This window comes from Apostichopus japonicus, chromosome 8 (genome assembly GCF_037975245.1).
Source record: "Apostichopus japonicus isolate 1M-3 chromosome 8, ASM3797524v1, whole genome shotgun sequence".
Classification (NCBI taxonomy): Eukaryota; Metazoa; Echinodermata; class Holothuroidea; order Aspidochirotida; family Stichopodidae; genus Apostichopus; species Apostichopus japonicus.
The window spans coordinates 30,686,943-30,710,228 of NC_092568.1; the positions used below are offsets into that span (position 1 = coordinate 30,686,943).

Genomic DNA, 23,286 nt, shown 5'->3' on the forward strand with positions numbered 1-23,286 from the left:
TGGCGTAAAAGACGTCTATTTACAGAGACAAAAGAAGTACCGTGGGTATGGGGTCAAATTTTTCCATTTTCGTTTGTGGTGGGGTGGGGGGTGGTGGGGCTTGGTTGGACCAAAAATGATGAATCTGACTGAAACATCGTACACTCGGCAATCTGCCCAACGTCCCATCTTTGATAAGGCTACAAAGCTGCGTGTGGACATCATTGAACAAATATTGCCAACTTTGTACCTTCAACTCAAAAAACTCTATGACATAAAAGTAACCACAGAGACACTATGTTTACCAAGAACAAGCGACTTAACAAAGACTTACTGATTTTTTAGCGGCAGATGCTTTTTGACGTCATCAACCCGACTAAACAATTCAACCAACAGATTAAAAATATCAACGTATTAGTGAAACGCTTCCTAAAAACCTCCACCATGCAGAAGGAGTCGTATAAGTATATTATCGTTGGAGATTTCTTTTTACTTTGAAACATCATAGAGTAATGTTTGCGTTACTTCTTAGCCCTAACCATATGAAAAAGTTCTCTCCTTTGTGACAAGTAAGGATTAATTTGCTCACTTAAAATAGCGGTTACTTTAATCTTACACCGTTATTTAAAGAAGATTTATCTAGATAAATGTTGCTATTTTTGGTGTGCCACTGCCCAAAGGACAAACCCAACGAAACCGCCAAGTGTTTCCATGGTAACTATAACACTTTTCATAGATCATGAACTCAGGTGTAACGCACTTGTTAGAGTACCTGCATGCGCATGCGTGAATGCAATGATAAATTCTAAAGTCTGAAGAAGTCTTGATAAACCAACACAACTGGAAAAGTAAAGGTGAAATCTATTAGTCTTAATGTTTCAGAGGAATAACCTGATGCCCAATATCGATTTTTCTTTGTGATCTCGCGTGGGCAAGAAGTGTGGGTGGGTGGGTTGGGTGGGGGGGGGCAAGTGGAGGGCTATTTTGGAGGAGAGGGGAGGGGAATTGGTAAAGGGCACTGAAACCCATGTACTGTTACTTGTTGTATAATCTTAAGCTTGCACTTGTAGCTTGGATACTAGAATTATAACACGACTAAACAACTACCGTACGTGACTATAAAACGGCTATACTGGACTATAAACGACTTAACTAGACTATAAAAGGCATGGCTTATAATTGCATATCGTTAAATTAGTTAAATAGTTTTATGTTGCGTTGTTTACTACAGATTTTAATTAAGGCTATTTTTTATAATATAATTAACTTTCGTGTCCTATACCTCCATAATATTTTGGAACAAAGTACATGTGGAAGAACGGTATGTATAAGTGGTCCAAATCAATTTAATGAGACCACAATTTCTCGACATGCGTCTTGCTATGAATTCATAAGCCAAAAAAAAATCACATGAAGGCTATTAAAGCAGCACCGGCACTGAAAAACGATTTGACTGGTTATAGCCGAATATTCTTACGTTAAAAGAATTATATGTCTGCTATCGTTTGGATTTTTCATTGCTAATGTTTAGGATTGCCAAAAGTGGGGGAACATATCACCCAGTACCCCCCCCCCCCCAGCCCGACTGGTTCCGCCGTCATGTGTATGTCACATTAAAGAACTCATATTCTTGCAATATGTGCATGTATTATCTATTATAGGCTACTCCATATACCAAAATAATATGCAAATAAGACTTGCATATGAATCAAGGGGCGGAGAGAGTCTGATCGTGCCCGGGGAAGAATAATGTCATCAGGCCCTCTTCATGTTCGTAAAGAAAATAACAATACATTACTTTTTTTTCCCCATATTATATGTTCATTTAATTCAATTGTTTTGAAATATCAATCAAAGGGCTTACATCTGAACCTGTAAAATATGTATCCCCCTCCTACCCCCCCCCCTCCCCCTTTACCATCTAACCACTCAACGTGTCCATATATCTTACAAATGTATTGACTGCTGTTACATGTTCTCGTTTCATGACGAGCAAAAATGCACGAAATATAGAACGAATCTATCCAGGTCTTTATGTTGCATCCACTCGAAGATTTTGCAGGCAAAAGAATCCAATCACTTTACTTCCCTTTTATAAAGCATTAAGGTCTGACAACGAAGCCCTTCATTTACGTACATATAGAAACAAAGAAAGGTATAATTTAAAATACCTTCATACACGGAATCCCCAGGCAATTGTTTGACGATAAAAGCATCGTTTAATGTCAAATTGTTATGAACTAAAATAAACCTTTTATTCGACTAAAAAATTACTGATGTAGTCCCTTTATTCGAAATTTTTATCTGTGATGAATACATGTGTTCCAATTTTAGATTAAAAGTGTGATTTTGACAAGAAGAGTCTCATTATGGTGCAATCTGGGTCATGTTTTGATAACGTTGTATGTCATACATAGGCTACTTTATGTGATGCAATTAACAGAGTATGGTAGAAACTATACGGTGTAGCCTATGTTAATTTGTGAACTGAACTTGGGCGATATTTATATTGGACAAGTAAAATGTTTTAGTATCATAACAGTAATACGATACAGATACGCTGAGCGATGAACCCCCTATACCCTGATCTTCAACCCTCGGCTCCCTCCCGTACCCCAAAGAGTTAATTAATGAGTAAACACGAAAACTGCCATTTGCCTGACTGCATACATGCTTATCAAAGTTCATCAATCGAAATTAAAAATATCCTATCTAGCCCCAATTCCTTCCAACGTGCCAACTTTTTTTTAATTTTTGCCCGCCCTGAAGTAATATAGTTCTATATTTTTAAGAACAAAAGACACCATTTTATATAAAAGTATCTTGGCGAAAAAATAATACTAATTACTTCAAACAGATTTATTGTTATAGTCCATTAACCTTCATTTGAAGGCACAATCTACCATGGATGCGTGTGATTTGACCAGTTAGCAATTTGATATTTGATCAATCTTTAATACGTTTGGTAAAATCTCGGATCGATAAAAGCACTGATCGAACACACACAAAGCAAAAATATAAAACAGTTTAAATTAAAAGTGTCGGTATTGCTTCGGAAAGTAACATTGTGCACTTAATGATAATAAAGTATACTACGTTTTATTTTACTCACATTATTTAGCGTGTATATTACGTTACAAGGGCCACTTTAACAGTCACAAGTATATTACTACGAAACATATGGTTCATTTTTTATTCATCATCATAACCCACGTAGACTGGTTTAAAGAGGGCTCACATTGAATTTCGTTTTAGTATATGTAAGTAATGTCAATAGGCTATATTAAAAAGCTTTCTGGTGTTCATCAAGTTCATCAAGTACAAACAAATGGAAAATCGAATAAAAGTAAAATTAATGTGGCGGAATCTAAGGCTTAATTTGTGTTTTTTTTTTCTTGTATAGTTTCGCTTCGAGTAGAAGTTAGCGATCTCAATTGAGACCTCACCGAGCTATTAAGAAGCAAAAATGCTGTTTGCTGATGTGGGCGTAATTGAGAGGTTGGCCAGTCCGTGTGTAGATATAGATGAGCTTCTTTACGTGTAGGTTCGGCGCACTGCTCATATTTAATTAAAAGTTTTATGACCTCCATAAACACAGAATGATTGACGAAAATGTATCCTATTTGAGAAAAGGGATAAAGTAAAGATTCAGTTGTCATCAAAATTCAGAAATACATCGAACGCCAAACACATCAGCAAGAGAAAGAAATTGGTGAGTGTTTTCTCTTTTTTTTTTCATCATATAGCGGAAGATACTATACGGTACATACATTTATGCATGACGTGTAATAGTCTAGCATCGATTTCGTCATATAATCGTTCGCTAAAGTGACAGTATTTTGTGATAAGTTTAATATCTAATAACTATGTACATTACTAGTATACTATGTTATACACACACACATATATATATATATATATATATATATATATATATATATATATATATATATATATATATATATATATATATATATTATTATGTTATTGATGTTTGCCAAGATATTAATGATGAAAATGTGCCACTTTAGTATCATCAGCAGAATAACGCGTTAAACTGACGAATATAATATGTAAAAAATAGATTTATTTATTTTCAGACTATATCAGCCAGCGTTTTTGAATGTTAACGATCTACTATATTTTGGTGTTCATATCAGACTAACGTAACCATGTACCATTGAACATTTAACATTTAAGTTGAGCACCTCACAAAGTGATATCAATAACTGTAATGTTATACCCAGGGGTACTCAATAGTTAAACCGCGAACCAAATCCTCCCACGCCGTAACATCCGGGACAGTAATCTCGGTTTTGAGTATCCTTAAGACGTTAGGCTTTATTTATATTACTTTTAATTTTAATAATTAAAATGCCTTGGTCATTTATTCCCATTACATTTGACAGAGTCTGTTCAAAGTATCTCTTTCGAGATCCGGCTTTAGGAATCATAAATGATTCCGTGATGGTTAGCATCATGATTGATCTCTAGAGTAGGGCAACATTTATCACCAAAACAGAACTAGTATTGTTCGATGCAGGTAACAAAAGCCAACAGTGGACTAACGGACCCTCCATGCTTGTTTCGAAACTCTGGACATATATACAATCAGCGTCCATGGCCTCGTTGGTTATGGTGTCTGCATACAAAAAGAGGGAGGCCCGGGTTCGAATCCCGTTAGAGGCTGGAAGTTTATCCAACTCATTGCCTTTTCAATTATATCAATATATATATATTATTATTATTATTATTAATATATATATATATATTGATATATAGAAAATATATGGAAGTTTTTCCACTGTTCTGGATTTTCCTTCTCATTGCGTTTTCATTAATATATATATATACACTTCTAAAAACTCTCTACAAGTTACATCCAAAGTAATTTACAAGTTAAATGGTCTTCCTTGAAGTACAATGTATTCTAGCAAAAATCAACCGCAACGTAACATGTACGTGGAGTTGTTTTGTTGCCATGGTAACAATTTGACTACCACTATATAAATATGTAATTCGAATCTGCCCAAGGGTGAAATCACTCCCACTTTGGACGCTTAATGTTACCATTTTTTAGCCTACGTTAAAACAAAACTTTTAATATTGGAGAAAATGATCCTTTTAGCGGCTGTGGCTCATTAATTAAAGTTGCTGTACTGCCTAGCCTAACACACACGTGAGTTCATCAGATGCAACACATGATTCAATAGAAGACAATAGGTTTGCATGGCCTCAGACGATATGTTTACAATGCAATCAATTTAGCAAAATAAGAGCATTCCATAGATTTAGCTTATTTTGAACTCATTATTTTGAACCCGGGAATGACTGTAGAAGCATTACAAGCACTCAATAATTTATCGTGTTTCTTGGACTTTAATATATCAAGATTAAAGCTTAAGGTAAGTTTGCATAAGGAAAGACATCAACTTTCAGAGTGGCATAAATACGGTGTTTCCTTCTTAATTATTTAAAAGGTGCGAAAAGGGAATTTCCCATACATAAACTAAACCTCTACATTAACTACTGCCTTATTTAACATCAATTACAATCTCATAGTTACGTTGGAACATTGCTATAGTTACAATCTCTGACGTCAATTGTCTGACGATCTCTCACGTCTACAGAAATTAACAAGAAAAAAGGACATTTATATACTCGTAATTTACGTCAGATAGAAATAAAAACAAATACTACAATCCTGTATATAATGTACCTATTAGCATCCCTTTCTCTTTTCATTTCATTTTCAAGGGGATCCCTTCACAGTACATTTGTAAACACTAAAATAAATAATAATTAAAATTAGGCCTATATAAGGTCGCCTAGAAAGATGCAACTTTTTGTAGCATGTTCTATCTTTATCACAACATATTATAAATTCAAGACAAGTGGCTGCAGGTGAACGTATTAGGACTTACTTCAATTCTTCATGTATGCAGGAGCTGCATAAAGACTAGTCTACTGTATAGAAGAAGATCTAGTCTGATAGCTGTAAGGATGAGATCCTCGCAAAACAAACCAAAAAAGCCCTTAACAGAATTGTTTTTGGTATAGAAGTCATATTTATCGTATTCATAACCCAATAATTACAAAACGCCTCTTCACAAAAGAATTGATAAAACTTACCTGATTTTTAAGTTTTGAGAGAAAATGGCGTATGTAAATTACATCAAGCTTTCCCAAATTGTAAGCAGTAAGATCTCTGGTTGTGACGTTACGTCGTCCGGACTACCCAAATTTTTGCCAAAACCTGTTTGGCTGGATCATATAACTGCCCCCCCCCCACCCACACACACACACACACCCATCCCAACTGCCTCCCCCTCGGCCATTCCCCTTATACAAACTCACTAGCCATGGCAGTGAGACGAGGTTATGCCTACAAAAAGTTTCCATAGCCGATGTACCCCGTCTAGTTTATAAAAGTCGAATGAGATTGTCATTGTCATCATTGTTATTGCGAATACTGATGTAAAATATCTTGATTTATTTTCTCTCTTTCTCTTCCGCGCCTTGAGCACCCTTCCGGGTGGATATTCACGCCTTATTAATCACCATTATTATTATTATTCTTATTGCGGGACGTAATGAATTACTTCGTAATGTTCGCGTTGACATTATGTACATATAAAATGATGTGTGTGTAACGAGTGATTATATTGTCAATAACAGATATGCGACGTACAAGATCAAACATGAACTTCATAACTCTATCTGTTAACGGGGAACTTATTTTGCCTACATAGTGTTTGAGCATACAGGGCTATAGAGAATAAAATCCATTCGATATACCGATGCTATCCTCTACATCCTATACTGTGGCGCACCCTACAATTGCCACACTTGCAAATTGTGCCATATCATCATAGTAACACAATAGCTCAGCCTAATCACCTGTGCGTCAGTCAGAACGAAACGTTGCAAATTACATATTTTACTTCATTATGAATCGGTTTACGGTTTTTCTGTCATAAAAGTCATTCCAAAGTTACACGAGACAGTACTTTGTATTTATGTATTTATTCATCTAGGAAAATGTAAGACTGTTGAAGTTCAGAATCATTTTGTTCGAGCCTTGAATGTAAAGTTACTCTTTACGAGCAGTCGTTTCTTGACTAACATATTTTACTACGTATAGGGCCTAGTAGGCTTACACATTTCAAGGCTAAAGGTAAAATGTCAATGTCAATAAATGCGGCAACAACTTAAAACGTGTAACAGTACTGTTGTAAAAATCCAATTTTTTTTTTTTTTTTTTTTTTGCTTAGTGACCCCAGTTTAAATCTTCATAGTCTAGGAGACCCTCCAGTTGGGGATTTTGTCTCCAGTTAGTAATGTTGTCGCATGGGGAAGAGGCATACGGGGAGGAAGTAACCCGTCCCCTTAATTTGAGAAACTTCAATATCATAAAGGATGCATTATGCACAAAAAATGTGTTATAACTGGTGAAGTAATTGATTTTCTACATTTTATCACAATTTTTTGCTTAACAAATCTCTGTTATTTCTTGTCCTTTTAATGATTTTGGTTTTGGCGACCCTACAAAATTTCCTGCCTATCCTTACAACCCACATTGAATTTAAATTGGATTTAAAAGGTTAGCCTCGATGAAGCTGCAGACCTTCATCATAATATATGCAAATTAGGATAAACCTGTATCTACAACTTTGAAACTATAGGATTGCAAAAGAAAAAAAATTAAAGAAAGAGGGAGAAACACGTGATGATTAAGTTTGGGCGGGAAATGTTAGGCTATAGAACAAATAAAAACCAGTTTCATTTCTTGAAACGTGTATAGTAATACACAGACTTACCTTCTATAAACTTCAACAAAAATCATTCCCGACAGGTGCATATGTATAAGCTATATATATCCCAAGTGTTCGAGCAGACGACACGTTATAATATCCTAAGTGTTCGAGCAGACGACAAGTTATAGCGTGTGCTTCGTCATTCCCACTACTGTACTATAAACAGACTGCCCGTAACGTTGTTATTTACGTTACTTTTATATAGTGACTGAAACCTTCTATATTCATTGATTCTTTTACTGACCTGGTGATATTTTTCTTATCTCTCCTTCTCTCTTTGTTTTACTATTGAACTATAGATATTATCATTCAATATAAACATCAAATGCATGCAGTTCAAACTTCCTATTTTATTGACGTATCGTTCTGTAAATATATATAAATTTGTGTCACACGATGCTGCTGATAAAGTCATATATTTATAGAGCCGATGTGTTTACAAAACATTGCGTCAGTTGGTTGCAACAAGTCTACACTCGTCTTGAACTGTAACGGGCTGTAAACAAAACCCGGCTAGTCTGTGCATGCATGCATATTTGTCATCAGGTAAGATATCAAGTTTATCACGTAGGCCATATTTTCATGTGCTGATAATGTATCTCGTTTAAATGATTTTGCTATGCAATTCGTGTCCACACATTGTTGCGGATTACTTCTGTTTTTGTTAAGAGTTATGACACGAACCACTAAATACAAAATCAAAAGTGGAATGTGACTCGAACAATAAAGAGATAATACCCGTGTCAATGACTTTAATCGAATCAGGAAAATCACTGAAATAGATTCGACCTTAAAATGAAGCGATTCGATACAACTCTGAATTAGGCCTATATGCTGTATTAAATATGATACTATTATATATACAAACACACACATATATATATATATATATATATATATGTAATTATATATATATGTAATTATATATATATATATATACTTTTATAATTATATATATATAATTACTGAAATTGTATATATACATAAAGAATGAATGTGTAGCAAGTGGTATGACAGAAATATATTAAATTAATCAAGATCAACACACCAGAAAAATTCCACTTTTCGTCCTTTTGGGACTCATCATAAGTTCGTTTATCACCCACCTCACAGCAAGTTAACGAGATTCGGGGTATCACAATTGCTCATTTAACACGAAAAAAAAAGATAATGAGTTAGTAGTATAAATTCAAAGATGGATCGTTTATAAAAAGGTAGAGAAAAGCCATTTGTTGAGAGCACGTTTTGCAAGCAGCGATACCTTCTTCATGTTGTATATTAGACTACAAGGCAATACAAAGCAGGAAATTAACAGGGAAGGACTTAATTGTCCTGAAGTGTGTAGTGTCCTAGCTATAGCATTTAAGGGAAGGTAACAGTGGCGGTTTAAGTACAAAACCAGATAAATATTCAATAAGAGTACCTTTGCAGGAGATAATTGGCCTACCATTAGGGGAAACTTCGAGTGATTTCGCCAAGTCAAATAACATGGTGGTGCAGCGTTGGGAAATGTTCAAATCAGTGGGGAGAAGAAGAGATTTTCTTTCCAAGAAGCTTGAGGACTTTATGTAACTTAGCTATAGTGTGTAGAAAACTCCTGGCTTGTGTGTCGTGCAGGGATGCGGACAGACACATGCTCAATAAGCTGATCTGAGGACAAAGTACTTATTAAGTAGAATAGTTCTTCTTTGTAATCCGAACACGGATTGGATGAAAGTTTCTTGTTAGAAGTTATTTTAAAAATATAAATAAATCATGATGTATGGCGTCCAAATTGATATTCACCGGCACGCACTTGGGCTGCATTTGGCAAATTGGCGTTGAACTTTGCCACAGTCTGGTGAAGACAAACTTGACTGTTAAAATAACTAATTTACTTTAATACACCAAAATCTCACCTGGAAGGTTCAAATCAGGCAAATAAACTTAAAATATTCACAAAATTAAATATTATCATAAAACATGACATGAAACCCATGGGCCAAAGTTGAGTTTTGTGCAATTTTCCATGAGTTCTCTTATACTTAACAGTGATAACGTAAACTTTTGTGTACCGTGTATATCTCTTGAATTGATATATTTACTGGTATTCAATTACCTGTGAATATCCCAACCCAATGCAAAATGCAGCAGCATTACGGTAAGTTTGTTTGCTTAGATGTGTATGATCTTAAAAGATATAAACTTCCACATCCCGATGGAATAAAATGCCGTCAAAATAGTTCATCTTACGGTGGACACTTATTGAATTTGTGCATAGTTTAACCTTGATTGCTTAAGACGTTTGAAGTAGGTGGCCGGTTAAGACCAGAACTCATTGTTAACGGTTCTAAGATTTAAGGGGAAATGTGTTCTTTCTTTTCTCTTTTAATTAGGTAATTCGTTTTAAATTTGTTTCTACTCTTTGTTTCTCATCAGGTATTTTGTAACATGAACGGGGACATCCAAGTGACCTTTCTGGTTACGTACATGTTACTAACGTCATTTTATTGTTCCGACGCCGATGGCACGACGCCATCATGGGAGCAACCGGGATGCCATCTTGTAGGTAAGTAACATGTGACCCGTAGGTGATATTTAGTGGCTTTACACTGTAAATCCGATTTTTAAGATTACTAAATTGTCAAATCTATGCTCAGTGAGTTATTTTATCAATCCATTCATTCATCTATCAATCCATCCTCCAACCATCCAACATTCCGTCCATTAAACAACTCCTTCATCCGTCAGTCATCTGGTCACATTCTACATCTATCAAATACATGCATTCATCTACCGATCTATTCAACCATCCATCCGTTTTTTCATCCATCCTTTCATCCAACCATCCATCCAACATTCACTCACCCATCCGTCCACCCGTCTATCCGTCCATCCGTCCGTCTATCTTTAGCTCACCATAAACTTAACCATCCACCCATCTATTCGTCCATTTTTGCCATTTATTCCTCCATCCATCCATCCAATATTCATCCACCCATCCATCCTTCCATCCATCTGTCTATCTTTAGCTTACCATAAACCTACCCATCTATGCATCCATCCATCCACCCATCCATCCATCCATCCATTCAAATTTCATCCACCCATCCATCCTTCCATCCATCCGTCTATCTTTAGCTTACCGTAAACCTATATACCCATCCATCCATCCTTTCATCCACCCATCTATCCATCCATCCAAATTTTATCCATCCATAAATGCATGCACCCATCCATCCACTCGTCCATCCATCGATCTACCCATCCAATATTCACCCATCCGTATTTCCCTCATCCATGGTAACTCAGGTGAATGATTATGATTTGATTGTCTGGCAAGGTCAAGGCCAAGTATCACCGACGTGACCCTACCATTTTAAATTCATCATCATCATCATCATCATTCGGTTTTTGCATATGCCATGTCGATTATGTGAGTGGTGTTGTTGTATTATGACCAATCTAGATTATGGCAACACTCAGTCTATCACACATCTTACTATCTATCCCTCCCTCCATCCATCCATCCATAACACCGCTCATCCATTCATCCATCTCACCAAATCAGTTCATCCATCTGCATTCCACCCATCCATTCACCCATTCATCCATCTATCCCTCCCTCCATCCATAGCACCGACCATCCATTCATCCATCTCTCAAAATCAGTTCATCCATCTGCATTCCACCATCCATCCATTCATCAATCCATCCATCTATCCCTCCATCCATCCATATCACCGACCATCCATTCATCCATCTCACCAAATCAGTTCATCCATCTGCATTCCACCCATCCATTCATCCATCTATCCTTCCCTCCATCCATATCACCGACCATCCATTCATCCATCTCTCAAAATCAGTTCATCCATCTGCATTCCACCATCCATCCATTCATCAATCCATCCATCTATCCCTCCATCCATCCATATCACCGACCATCCATTCATCCATCTCACCAAATCAGTTCATCCATCTGCATTCCACCCACCCACCCGTCCATCCATCCATCTATCCATCTATCCCTCCATCCATCCATATCACCGACCATCCATTCATCCATCTCTCAAAATCAGTATATCCATCTGTATTCCACCCATCCATTCATCCATCTATCCTTCCCTCCATCCATATCACCGACCATCCATTCATCCATCTCACCAAATCAGTTCATCCATCTGCATTCCACCCACCCGTCCATCCATCCATTCATCCATCTGTCCTTCCCTCCATCCATATCACCGACCATTAAATTAATTCATCTGCCAATCATTTCACCCATCTGTTTTCCATTCATGTATTCATTTCTCTCATCGACATTCAAGATTCCGTCACCTTTCTGCTCAAGTGCTTGAACATCTAATATCGTCTGAAATGATAAAATAGTTCCTTAAAAGATGTTATGTCGATCAAATGTCGATCAAATATGATGTCATCCCAAGTGTCAATATGCCGAGATTATTAATGTTTGCTAACATGGTGAGATCATATCGACAAAGTTGGAATAATAAATGCCAACATGGTGAGATCATTATGATATTATTATATAGGATGTTGATGTTCTTGCTAGGTACATCATGACATTTCGATTCTTACTTGCAAAACTATGGTTTCATTATAAATGAAGAATTGCTAAGGCCCTCCGCCAAACCATTACCTTTAGCAGTGTTCTATAGTCTTTCTTTCTTTCTTCCTTTCTTTATTTAATTCCTCTTTGGTTTAATATGATGCTGTCAATTTCTTACACAACAAGGAATACAAGAGAGATGCTTACCTCCCAAGTGAACCATAATGGTGAAGAATGAGAAAGGAAACTGATGCCTGCGAGATGTCCGAAGATAATATCACAAGCTACTTGAAATAAAAATGACTACTAAAACAAAAGCAAACTTAAATATTTTATACTTGATGCGTCAAATTATAACATAAATCATCCACGCGGATGAAGCACTGATCATTAATATTGACACATCTAAAGATATTAAAAAGACCAATTTTACTGTGGAAAACTGTAGCTTTGTTTGTTTCGATATTAAAATAACTTCTGACAGCGATCAGTCACTTATGCAGCAGCAAATAAGGAGTGGACATCGCAGTCGTCACGACCGAAGGTGTTATCATGCTTATGAAGCCCTTGACTGCAGAACAAAAACTTGCTTTGGTCACGATATTATATAACTTACGGCGTCTATTTGTGTTAGCAACCATTATCAGACTATGGAGATGAACTGAAAAAAAGATTGTGATTCAATTTAGATTCCTACAAATCTTCTTCTCTTTTTTCGATGACCAAACCCCCACACCATTTAAAAACCTTTAATCCAAAGTATATTGACGGTTTAACAGATGAATAACGCCAACTCGTCACCTTTTATTAAAGGACAAATTAATTGAAATATTGTAAAGTTCAAAACAGCAAGATTTTTGAAAAACTTTGCCCTTGATATATATTATAGACTTGCCAGACTTAAGTAGGTGTTCATATCAACCTTCCTGTGTCTGTTATTTACCAGAAATTGAAAAGACGATTTATGGTTGTGTTCTTTGAAGTCATAATAGCAACTACAGATCAATATTAAGAGTTTGACCTGGACCAAAGGTACCGATGACGTCATCAAATTGACCTTGACGGATCATTACAGACTTATAAACATAATATAGTGGTTATTATCTCGAAAATATCGGAATAGATACAACATTATCCACATACCTAAAATATGCCTAGTATTAATTTTTACACAGTTCAGTTTATAACTCCGTATCTATAATATTTAGCATGATATATTCATTTTTTTCTCTTTTTAGGTTTTGCAAAACTGATAGAATTAGACAACTGTCGGACCGCTACCGTCCCAGTCAACGCTTGTAGAGGTTTCTGTTTGTCATATTCTTATCCTTCTGATTATGAAAGATATATTACAAGTAACCAACGACAGCGTGTCATCACTACCGGGACTTGCTGTTCAATAATTAGAACTCACGATGTAAGTATTAAGATATTATCAACAATATGACCCATCATTTCACACATTCTCTTCCTTTTTGTTTGGTCGGGGTGTGGGCGAGTGGGCGAGTGGGCGAGTTTCAGCGAAAAGTGAAACCTTTATAGTTGCTCTCCCGATCAGAAAAGGAGGGTACATGTTTACTCTTCTATTTAGATCTAGAACAATAGTGATTCTTCGTCTGCAGATTCAATGTTTTATTTTAAGGAAAGGTTAAAGATTGGAAGAATGGTTAGAATGTATCGTTTGTTAAGGTTTATGTTCGTCCTGTCTTATAAGTGGATGAACACTCAGCAAAAAGCTGACAGGGAGATTACACACAAAATATGAAAAAGGAAAGAAATTATTAGTAGTTACCGAGAACAGGATTCGAACCAGTTATTGCATGATTATTACAATAGCACTTGGTACGATAGAAGGGCAGCGGAAGGAGGGTTCAGATTGGGTATGTATACGTATGTATTTTAGATCCTCCTGCAAGCAGGAACTAGAGAAGAAGCCATCATTGGCTTATCAAAGCCGCAAGCTGACCGAAGTCAATCTCTTAGATTCATATTTTAACGCCCATGATGATGAATTGTCAATTGTCAACAACTCTGTAACTGGACGACATACATTAATCTTGGAGTGACTCGAACTTGGGACCTGATGGCAATTTATTGGAAGATCTAAAGTGTTCTTAGAAAGGATCCAAGAGAAGGGGTGAGGCTGTTTGATGTGGTTAACAGGAGTGGTAAGATGTGGTGGTAAGGTAAACTGGTGATGTAATTTGCGAAGACAGAAGAGAAATTACGTTCAATAATATTTCAGGTTTTGGATTAGTCTATGATCGAACAAGTTATTGATGAGGTTGATGTTCTAGCTGACAATTTCGTTACCCTTGAACAAAACAATTTTAGTTCTTCTATATACATAAAGGAATCAGTAGCTAGTTGAAATACTGAAAACTTTTGTTGCTTTTCATTCAGTAAAATGGCTAGATGATGGTTGATAATTTTTGCCTTGTTGGACGAATTGAACATCAAGTGACTTTGCAAAATCATATATAAATAGTATATGAAATAAAATTATGAAATACAACCAGTCACTGGAGGGTCGTATTTACATTTCTAGTTACAGTTTTTATTTACTTCCGCACAAATATCTCTCGGGTTGTAATAAACCAAGACTCTCAACTGACATTTGCATTTTCTGCAAGATGTTCACTATACCCTGTCCCACATCTATATCATATACATATATAAAAGTCCCACGCAGTGATAAAATATAAGATATTTGACCTTTCTTATTATTACATATAGTTGATATAAAATTGTCTGCAATAATGCGGTGTAGAGAAATAGTATAAGATTAGGGGTGGAATAGATGCGGAAATTCTCCTTTCGTTGTCTTTCAAATTTAATTTTAACCTGGTTATGATTTGTGAAACTTGACAATAAGGGAAATTAATAAACTGTTATACAAGTAATCGTGAAAGAAACAAAGACGGATACGAATGCATATAGACTATATTAAACGGAAAACACCATCTTCCAAAAAAGGTTATAGGTCAAACCAGAACTATGTGTTGGCCTATAGTAATGAATGTGTAGCAAGTGGTATGACAGATATATATATTAAATTTTATAAAGATCAACACACCAGCAAATTTCCACTTAGCCTATATAACTGATGTATAACGATGGAAAGAACTATGCTAAGGCGGTGATAACATTTGCTTATGCATTGTACACAAAATACTTCTTATCTAATCATATCGTTACTACTCCAATCCGCTCAAATATACACTTATAAACAGTCCCATAAAAACAATTTCGATAATAATAAAGAAACTAACGTACTGACCAAATACGTATCGTATTTGATTGTCTCTTAGCAACAACAAAACAACATTAGCGGTAATGTATTAGGCCCTCAACCAATTACTAAATGAAAGAATATATGCTTGATAGCATAAGTTAAAAGAAAACTGTTTTTTTTCCCTTTTCTTTCTGTATTTGATTTTTAGGTAAATGTCGTTTTGAATTGCATCAATAACCAACAACGTAGTATAACAATGAAGTCAGCGGCCGAGTGCAGTTGCTCGTTGTGTGAACTTTGACCTTAATTCTGGGAACGATCAACTTTCCATAAAGGTAGAAAGAAATGACAGATCTCCGATTCAGTGCATGGGAAGTTAATCGCTTCATTGCGGTGGAGGTGGTCGAGACAGACAAGTTTATGGAAATTAACATATATTTCTCGAAATAGATAGAAAGAAGACTACAACATAGGGTTTTTGTTTTCATTCTTATCGCTGTCTCATAAAAGTTTAAACTTTGATCGACAATCGTTCGATTTGTCCAATATACACACTAGGCACCGCTATTGCTTGATTGTGATATTAATGTATCTTACCCAAAAGGGATTTCGTTCGATTGCTTTCTCCCTTCTTTTCACCTTTCCCTCTTCCGTGTCTCATCACCCCCCCCCCCCACCCCCACCCCACCATCAACCCTACGTTGCATCATCACGTCCAAGTTGACTATGGATATGGAAGATATGAAGAGGATTATGTGAAATTATGCTCATGTGGTCCGACAATGGTCATTTTACGCATCAACTGTGATGAAAACAGAGGTCAAATCTATTTTGTAGCGTGAAGTAAAATAAAAGCCAAACTTAATACTTCTTTCCGTTAATAACGTTGTCTTCATAGATAACATATACAGTATATTATCAGTTTTATTGATTAGTTTTGAAAAGTGCATGTACGCGCGTGTGGGTGTGCGTGTGTAGGTGTGCCTGTGATACTTTGCGAAACCTTGGCACATTTATGTTGCACCAATCATTTGAAAGGTAGAAAAGCAGACATTACATAAGGCATGAATTATTTTACCAATAATTTTCATCTAGTTGAGGTAAGAACTAACGATGGTTCAGATAGTTTGATTGTTTCCAACTCAAAAAGTTAATTTCCAGATCAAATTATAGCTTGGATAAAAACGGACGCACCCGCCTCCCCCCCCCCCCCCCACCCACACACCTCACTTCCCACTTCCATGACAAAATCATCAGACAAATACGGATATTGGTGCAGAGAAGTGACGTTCAATCGATGAAATTTTAATATTTGTTACTTGGGTGAGATTAATTTTACGTCTGATTTGAATGCCTGAATATGTCGACAGTTCTAACGTTATAATGTACACGTGTAAGTATAAGATATGTAACGAATGTAACTATCTTTTAATTTGATAAAGTCATAATTCATTCTCATCGATCAAAGTTTTGATCAATGGTTTGAAATCAGTGACCAATCCATGAGAGTGTCTTCCTCTTTGTGCATCTGTTCACATTTCGTCGGAGAAATGAATCTTTCACACAAAATTGTCAATTCTTTAAGAAAATCGTAATGCATCCACGTGACTTTCCTTTAGATCAACCTTTATTTTGGACAGAAACATCAGGACAAAAAATCCAATGTCATTTTTTTATTCACGTTTAGATTGAAATTTGTGTATCTACACAATTTAAGAGAGTAACTCGAGTTGACGAAGTAAAGCTTACGTGACATCATGACGAAACTTGTCGACTTATTGCGTTGTACGTAAATTGGCAAATCGACAGAAATTGTACTTTTGACGTGTTGTCGTGTTATAAAGTTAACACGCTGAGTCTACAATTCGCTTTCTTCATTAGACTGTCAGCCGAGAATTGTATTTGAATAAGTTTAGGCTTACGAATTAACACGATATTTAACCTATATTGCTTAAAATGAAGACATCATCTGTTTAAGTATAGGTTTTAAAGATTATCCTGCTTATAGCCGTAGGGTAAAATGCCTGTTTTGATATTACCCTTTAAATAGCAGTCGTACACTTTTGCAGATTGGCCTGGATAGAGGGAGGGGGTCAGCGTGCATATTCCCGGGATCTGGGTTAATCAGAAGATCATGACCTGGTAGAGACTAGTTCAGGCCAGAGCTTCCGCTCACCAGAAATATTCTCCATGCACACATGAATGTACCAATGAATTTATGAAAACTTAAAAGAAGGGTCCAGGGGAAGTTATGTCCAAACCGGACTGGACCAACTGTTTACAGATAAAGTAAATGTATGATACAATGTTTGTAATAAAAGCAAGCTCGATTGTAGTTATATGTTTCTTTTACACGGACTTGTTCTTTCTGCCTAACCTATTAACTTTATGTAACAATTTCGTGAAAAGATTATAGCAGAGAATCGTTTCAGTAGTCCATTGATTTTACTTGACTTTTTATGTAAAGTATGCACTTGCTGACAGTCGATGGATAAGATACAACATATAAGATAAGATACAATATATGAGATGAGATACAATATATGTATATAAAGTCATAAAGGCTAATTGTATACGACTATGTTTATTTCATTTGTATCATTGTATATAAGGTAACTCCACCAGCCCTCGAAATCTCTTCTCAAAACATGTAGTTTTTGTACAGTTTTAGTCAGACCTTTGCGTTGATTTCGATACATCTTCGATACTATTCGGTGATGCATTTCAAAAACAATATTTCAATACATTTACATTGCATCGAAATGCAATTAGCATTGGCAATGAGTTCAAAAGCATATGCAATAACAATGCACCGCCTATACTGTGGCTAGAGTCACGATTGTAATAGATCATATTCACTAATGGAAAGACCCTTTAAGAACACATCTATAACAGAAGCTTTACGGTGGAAGTGACCAGAGAATTATAACCCTTCTAACTTCTAACCCGGGCCAGAAGAAGTTGAAATCACGCACATAAGAAACCCCTTCAATAGAAATGTTAATCCAGTGTTTGCTCAATTATAATAACTCAGCAGCCAAACAAGTTCTTTTAACTTCATATGAACAACAATTATAACAGCCTAGGATGAGATTCAACACCACTTGTCCTGGCAAATTTATAAAACATTGCATGGGAAGCGGAGCTACCGGAGGGAAGCCCGAAATATTTGTCGGTACCCCTCTCCAACCCCCCCCCCCCCCAAGAAAAAACAGCCGTTGGAATTTGCTTTTAGAGAAAAGGTTCTGCCTGCCCCCTTAGAAAGCATTGCCCCCACCCCAAAAAATGTCTAGCTACACCCCTAATGGAGCCACTGGATAAATTGTACGTGTACTAGGCTGAGTAGTACAACCACTTCAATTGATGAGTATCAGCTGTTCATAAGGATCATTATTAAAAAAACATTAATGCGGTTCAGAAATTCAACCTTGACTGATAACAGTGTTTTTAACGATCCAAAACATATGAAATATTAATTGTGTGCCCTAACGTCATTCTTTATTATCTTTGTCCAAGAGAAATCATACAGTCAGGACCAATACATCAAGTCCTATATACGGCTGAGTTCACTATACGGCTAAGAATAGGGTCAGTTTGGCTAGTGCAATGATAAACAATTATGAAATTATTGCAATAACTCCAAAATATTATCACCAATCAAAAGCAACACCTGCCTCCTTCAATGCACGATGAAATAAACTTCTTATTACAAGAAACAAACGTTCAAATTTACAACTGTGACTAATTTCCAAATTGAGCGGCAACTTTAGCTATATACAGATTATCAAGTTGAACATTACAGAGACGGTAGTGAAGCAAGCTAAAATTACAATAATCGAAAATTTATTTGAATTTGAGTTGGGGGAGTACTTTGAAATATTATATTATATATTTAATATTGCATGTATTATTACTATTATTATCATTTCGAAACCTGTGACTTAATCATACTTATGAAACAATGTTCTTGATCAAGTTGTGTTTCCATTTCCATGGTTACATAACCAATTTATTATTAACATAAAACAATCATTTATTGTCTGGTACTAAGTTGCGGTAGCTTATCCCAGAAGATTGTGTTAAGACCATATAATCATTATATCTAGGTTAAGCTGTTTATAATTTATATAAAACCTATTTATCATCATTATAGAAATACGTTTCCAAGAATTTAGGCTAATGGAATGGACATTAGCGTTATTTAATTTTTTGTTGCTCTCCCTCTCTCTCGTTCGTTTTTCTACTAATTGACTATAAGATCTTTAGTATAGTGGATACTTTCGCCCGCCTCCTCCCCACCCCCCCCCATCCCCTCCCACATCAGTCACAAATGGATTCACTTTATTTAAAAAGGTCAAAACCTCAACAAATCAACCTATTCTGAGGTTAAAATTTGACACGTTCTTTTTTCCATCGATTTGTCAATTCTAAGAATTGAATCTGAAAAGTCTCAATTATCGAATCGAACTCATATTAAGCCGTTAAATATCAGTAAAATTTCTACCAGCTTCTAAACAAAAGATTTTCCTCCAAATTCTCTCACAACAATTGGATCTTCATTTCATCATATGTATTATAGACCAATAGCCACGAATCACAAATTTATATAAAATATATAGAACCAAGCAAATAAGGTTATTGTCAACAAGTTGACAGAGGTCGAGAGATTAATTACTTTCTTAGTGACGTGTTTATTTTGTTATCTTATAAATCTAAGATCTGTCTATAAATAATAAGAACACTAACGCACTTCCTGTTTGTAAAATCGATAGCTACATCTATAAGCTCTTACGATAAAAGAGTTTCCATCTGATAATTAACGGAGTTGAAGTAACGAGCTGACCAGTTCTTGACCTTTCTGTCAATTGAACAATTTCCAAATACACATTTAAAAGACAAGTTGTAAATGAAAAAAATAGCTAATAAAGGAACTTAATACTAAATCAAGTCCATACAAGCGGTTGGAATTGCATATATTTTCGACAACAAAAGGCGTTTTTTGGGGGGAATGTGAGAATTATTGCACGAAAATGGCAGTCACATTTGATGTAAGATTTGCTATAACGTGATATATCATTGATTTATACCTATAAAGACCGCTCATGTCGTAATTTCGTTCTCTTTATACCAAACTAAACCGTCAATGTTGATATAATCGATGTTGGGAAAATGTCCTACCATTTCAAAACGGTGTACATTTACACATACATCCTGATACACCGACACTGTCAAATTGCGAGAGTCTTTCATTTGATGAATCAACAGAGGATTGGTGATCGCAATGCTGTTTTTTCATGGAGTTTTTTTGCGGACTGTTCTTTAGGGTAACTCTCTAGCTTGTCTTCGATGATTAAATGATAACACTGATAATAAATACTTATTGTTCATTCGTAAAATAATTCATATGCAGGGTCAAATTAAATATGAGAATGAATTCCAACATCAAACGCAACTTTCATACATGAGCATGACGTAATCAGGCGAGAGGACCAATCATTAGACTTTGAGTCCTTCGTTAAAAGGTCTACCGGTTATCTCTGTGCATGCTCGATCAGCCTCACCTCTCACGTTGTCCCTGATATCCTGCTATTGTGAGGGACCCGGAACATTTGCCACTGTAGTCCTACCGATCCACAACGATCCACACCCTTACCAACCCCAACCCCCCCCCCCCCCCCGCTGCCCCTTATTCCCTCAACCACACATACTTATTTCCAGTCTTGCCGAAGTCACCAATTCTTGTCCTATCATGAAATGGTTTTCACGAGCTTCCAATCTAGGGTACCATTTCATCTTCATTTACAACACTGAACTCTCCTGATCAATTTTAACATGTACTGTTTGGGGTGATTTTTTATATCATTAAGAAGGAGATTTAGATACAAACAGTTATAAAGTATGATTAATTTCCTGTTTTATTTTCAAAAACAAATTGTTATTCCCAACAGACTGAATCGGTATACGGTAACTATTATACCGAATCAATGTCAATTACACCCCAAAAGAAAAAAGACTACAAAAGGAAAACTGAAACCGAAGAAGTACAAATTTAAAGCTTTTAAATTAGGTTAGTCCTTAAGTATGACGTAATATTTTACTTACAAAGATGATTTTATGTTTAGCGGGCTACTTTTATTCGTATTTTTAAATATCGTCATGACGACAATAAATATTTGTCTTCATGATTACGTCTTTACGGAATTGACAATACAATGTGAGATGATAAAAACCTTTTAAGTTTGGCTTTGTGTTTTATAACCGTTAAATTGATTAAATTGATTCGCGTTTTGTTTTGTTTTTGTCGTCGAAAAAGTAAAATCAGAATAACAAAAAGATCATGATCAAGTTCATTGAACTGTCTATAAACAAACATTACGTAAAACCTGAACTTGTGACGGTCAATAAATGAAATGAAATTGTAATTATAAGGTCAAATTTTGCAATTTTCTTTGATGAAAATATTTCGCTTCGGTACAAGTTTCTAAAAACGTAAATAGCTTCAACGGACACTTCCTAATTTTTCTATTGATCTTCTTTGTATATTTGATTTTGGCTGACTGACAAGGCTTCAAACAAACATGTACGTCGTGAATAAACTGGTTGATGTAGGACTTACACAGATTCAAAATTTAAGCAAGGAAACTACGTAACTATGACGAAACTACTATTATATATTTTCTTCTAACATGAATAATTACTGAGGGCGCAAGATCATGATGGAATATAAGGAACGATAGTGGCATTGATAACAGAGAGAACTTAAACTTTATACGGGGTGGGATGGGTAGGGGTGGGGGAGGGTGGAGGTTAACACTTTGATAAACCTCAGTGAGTCTCAGACCAGAAGTATATGGTTAATTAGGGTTGGAAATCGTACGGGAGGAAATATTCTTAGTATCCATTCTTTGTCTGAGAACATATATAGTAACATGCACCTAGCCCACACAATAACAGCCTTGATAGATATGTTAATATCAGTTTTAGATATAGTCCTCCGTTAGAAAGGGCAAACATCCACTGAGAAAAGACGCGTCTCTTTGAAGGGTGATGTCAGTCAAGTTTGTAGTTATTGTATCAACACGTTTGCTTATTAGACGAAATTTCCTTTATCTTATCATATTCCAGGAGTTGTCTTTTCATGTAAGTCACAAGCAGAGATTAACCCACATTGCAGCAAGAATTCAGTAAACTTGATAACACCGCCCAAAATGACCCATTTCTCAGCCAATAAATTCTTGCATTTTGGAATGGTGGCACGTGGACATGGTGATGACATTGTCCCTTTTAATATTTGTTCCCGATATGACGATATGAAAGGATTACTTCAGTCACAAAATTAATTTTAAAATGTTAAAGACCATTAAAAAACAATGCTCTTCTTCCAGGGTGTATTGTACAACTCTCTGTTTTTTCTTTGAGAAATGACCATACCACATCTCAGGCTCATCAATCAAAAGTCATTCCTCAGATGAAACACAAAACTCAAAAAAACACAAAACAAATCGGTGAAAGGCAAATGATATTGAATTTCATTCAGTTGTTCTTCTCTGTTGTTTATATGGCGTTTAAAAGAAAATCATTAGGTAAAGTTATTGGAATTAATAAAACAGTTGATTAACTTTAACATTAAGTCTGCAATGAGGAGATGACGTCATCATCAATTTAGCCTTAAAGGAGCATTCCAGAGATATAACTCATTTTCA

At 35.8% G+C, this 23,286-nt stretch overlaps 2 protein-coding genes across 3 annotated transcripts in view; one reads left to right on the forward strand and one right to left on the reverse strand.

Moving 5' to 3' along the window:
* The window catches only part of LOC139971543 (glycoprotein hormone beta-5-like), a 21,208-nt gene extending 13,234 nt beyond the window's left edge, over positions 1-7,974 (reverse strand). The window contains exon 1 of the mRNA XM_071978109.1: positions 7,800-7,974. The gene's annotated coding sequence lies outside the window, so the exon portion shown is untranslated. The remainder of the gene's footprint in view (positions 1-7,799) is intronic.
* Positions 3,495-18,144, forward strand: LOC139971542 (thyrostimulin alpha-2 subunit-like). Of its 2 annotated transcripts, none has more exons than XM_071978108.1 (4): positions 3,495-3,691; positions 10,215-10,344; positions 13,587-13,765; positions 15,792-18,144. In XM_071978108.1, exons 2-4 carry the CDS (start codon positions 10,227-10,229, stop codon positions 15,882-15,884), a joined length of 390 nt encoding a protein of 129 aa, XP_071834209.1. In that variant the 5' UTR covers positions 3,495-3,691; positions 10,215-10,226; the 3' UTR covers positions 15,885-18,144. The 2 variants fall into 2 exon arrangements, with proteins under 2 accessions (XP_071834209.1, XP_071834208.1); XM_071978107.1 differs by lacking the exon at positions 3,495-3,691 and adding an exon at positions 8,196-8,342.
* Positions 18,145-23,286: the final 5,142 nt, after the last annotated feature.

Excerpts from the sequence above, each read along its gene's own strand:
- LOC139971542 (XM_071978107.1), top strand. Across the intron at positions 10,345-13,586 it reads ACCGGGATGCCATCTTGTAG|GTTTTGCAAAACTGATAGAA; the intron begins GTAAGTAACATG and ends TTCTCTTTTTAG. Across the intron at positions 13,766-15,791 it reads CAATAATTAGAACTCACGAT|GTAAATGTCGTTTTGAATTG; the intron begins GTAAGTATTAAG and ends TTTGATTTTTAG.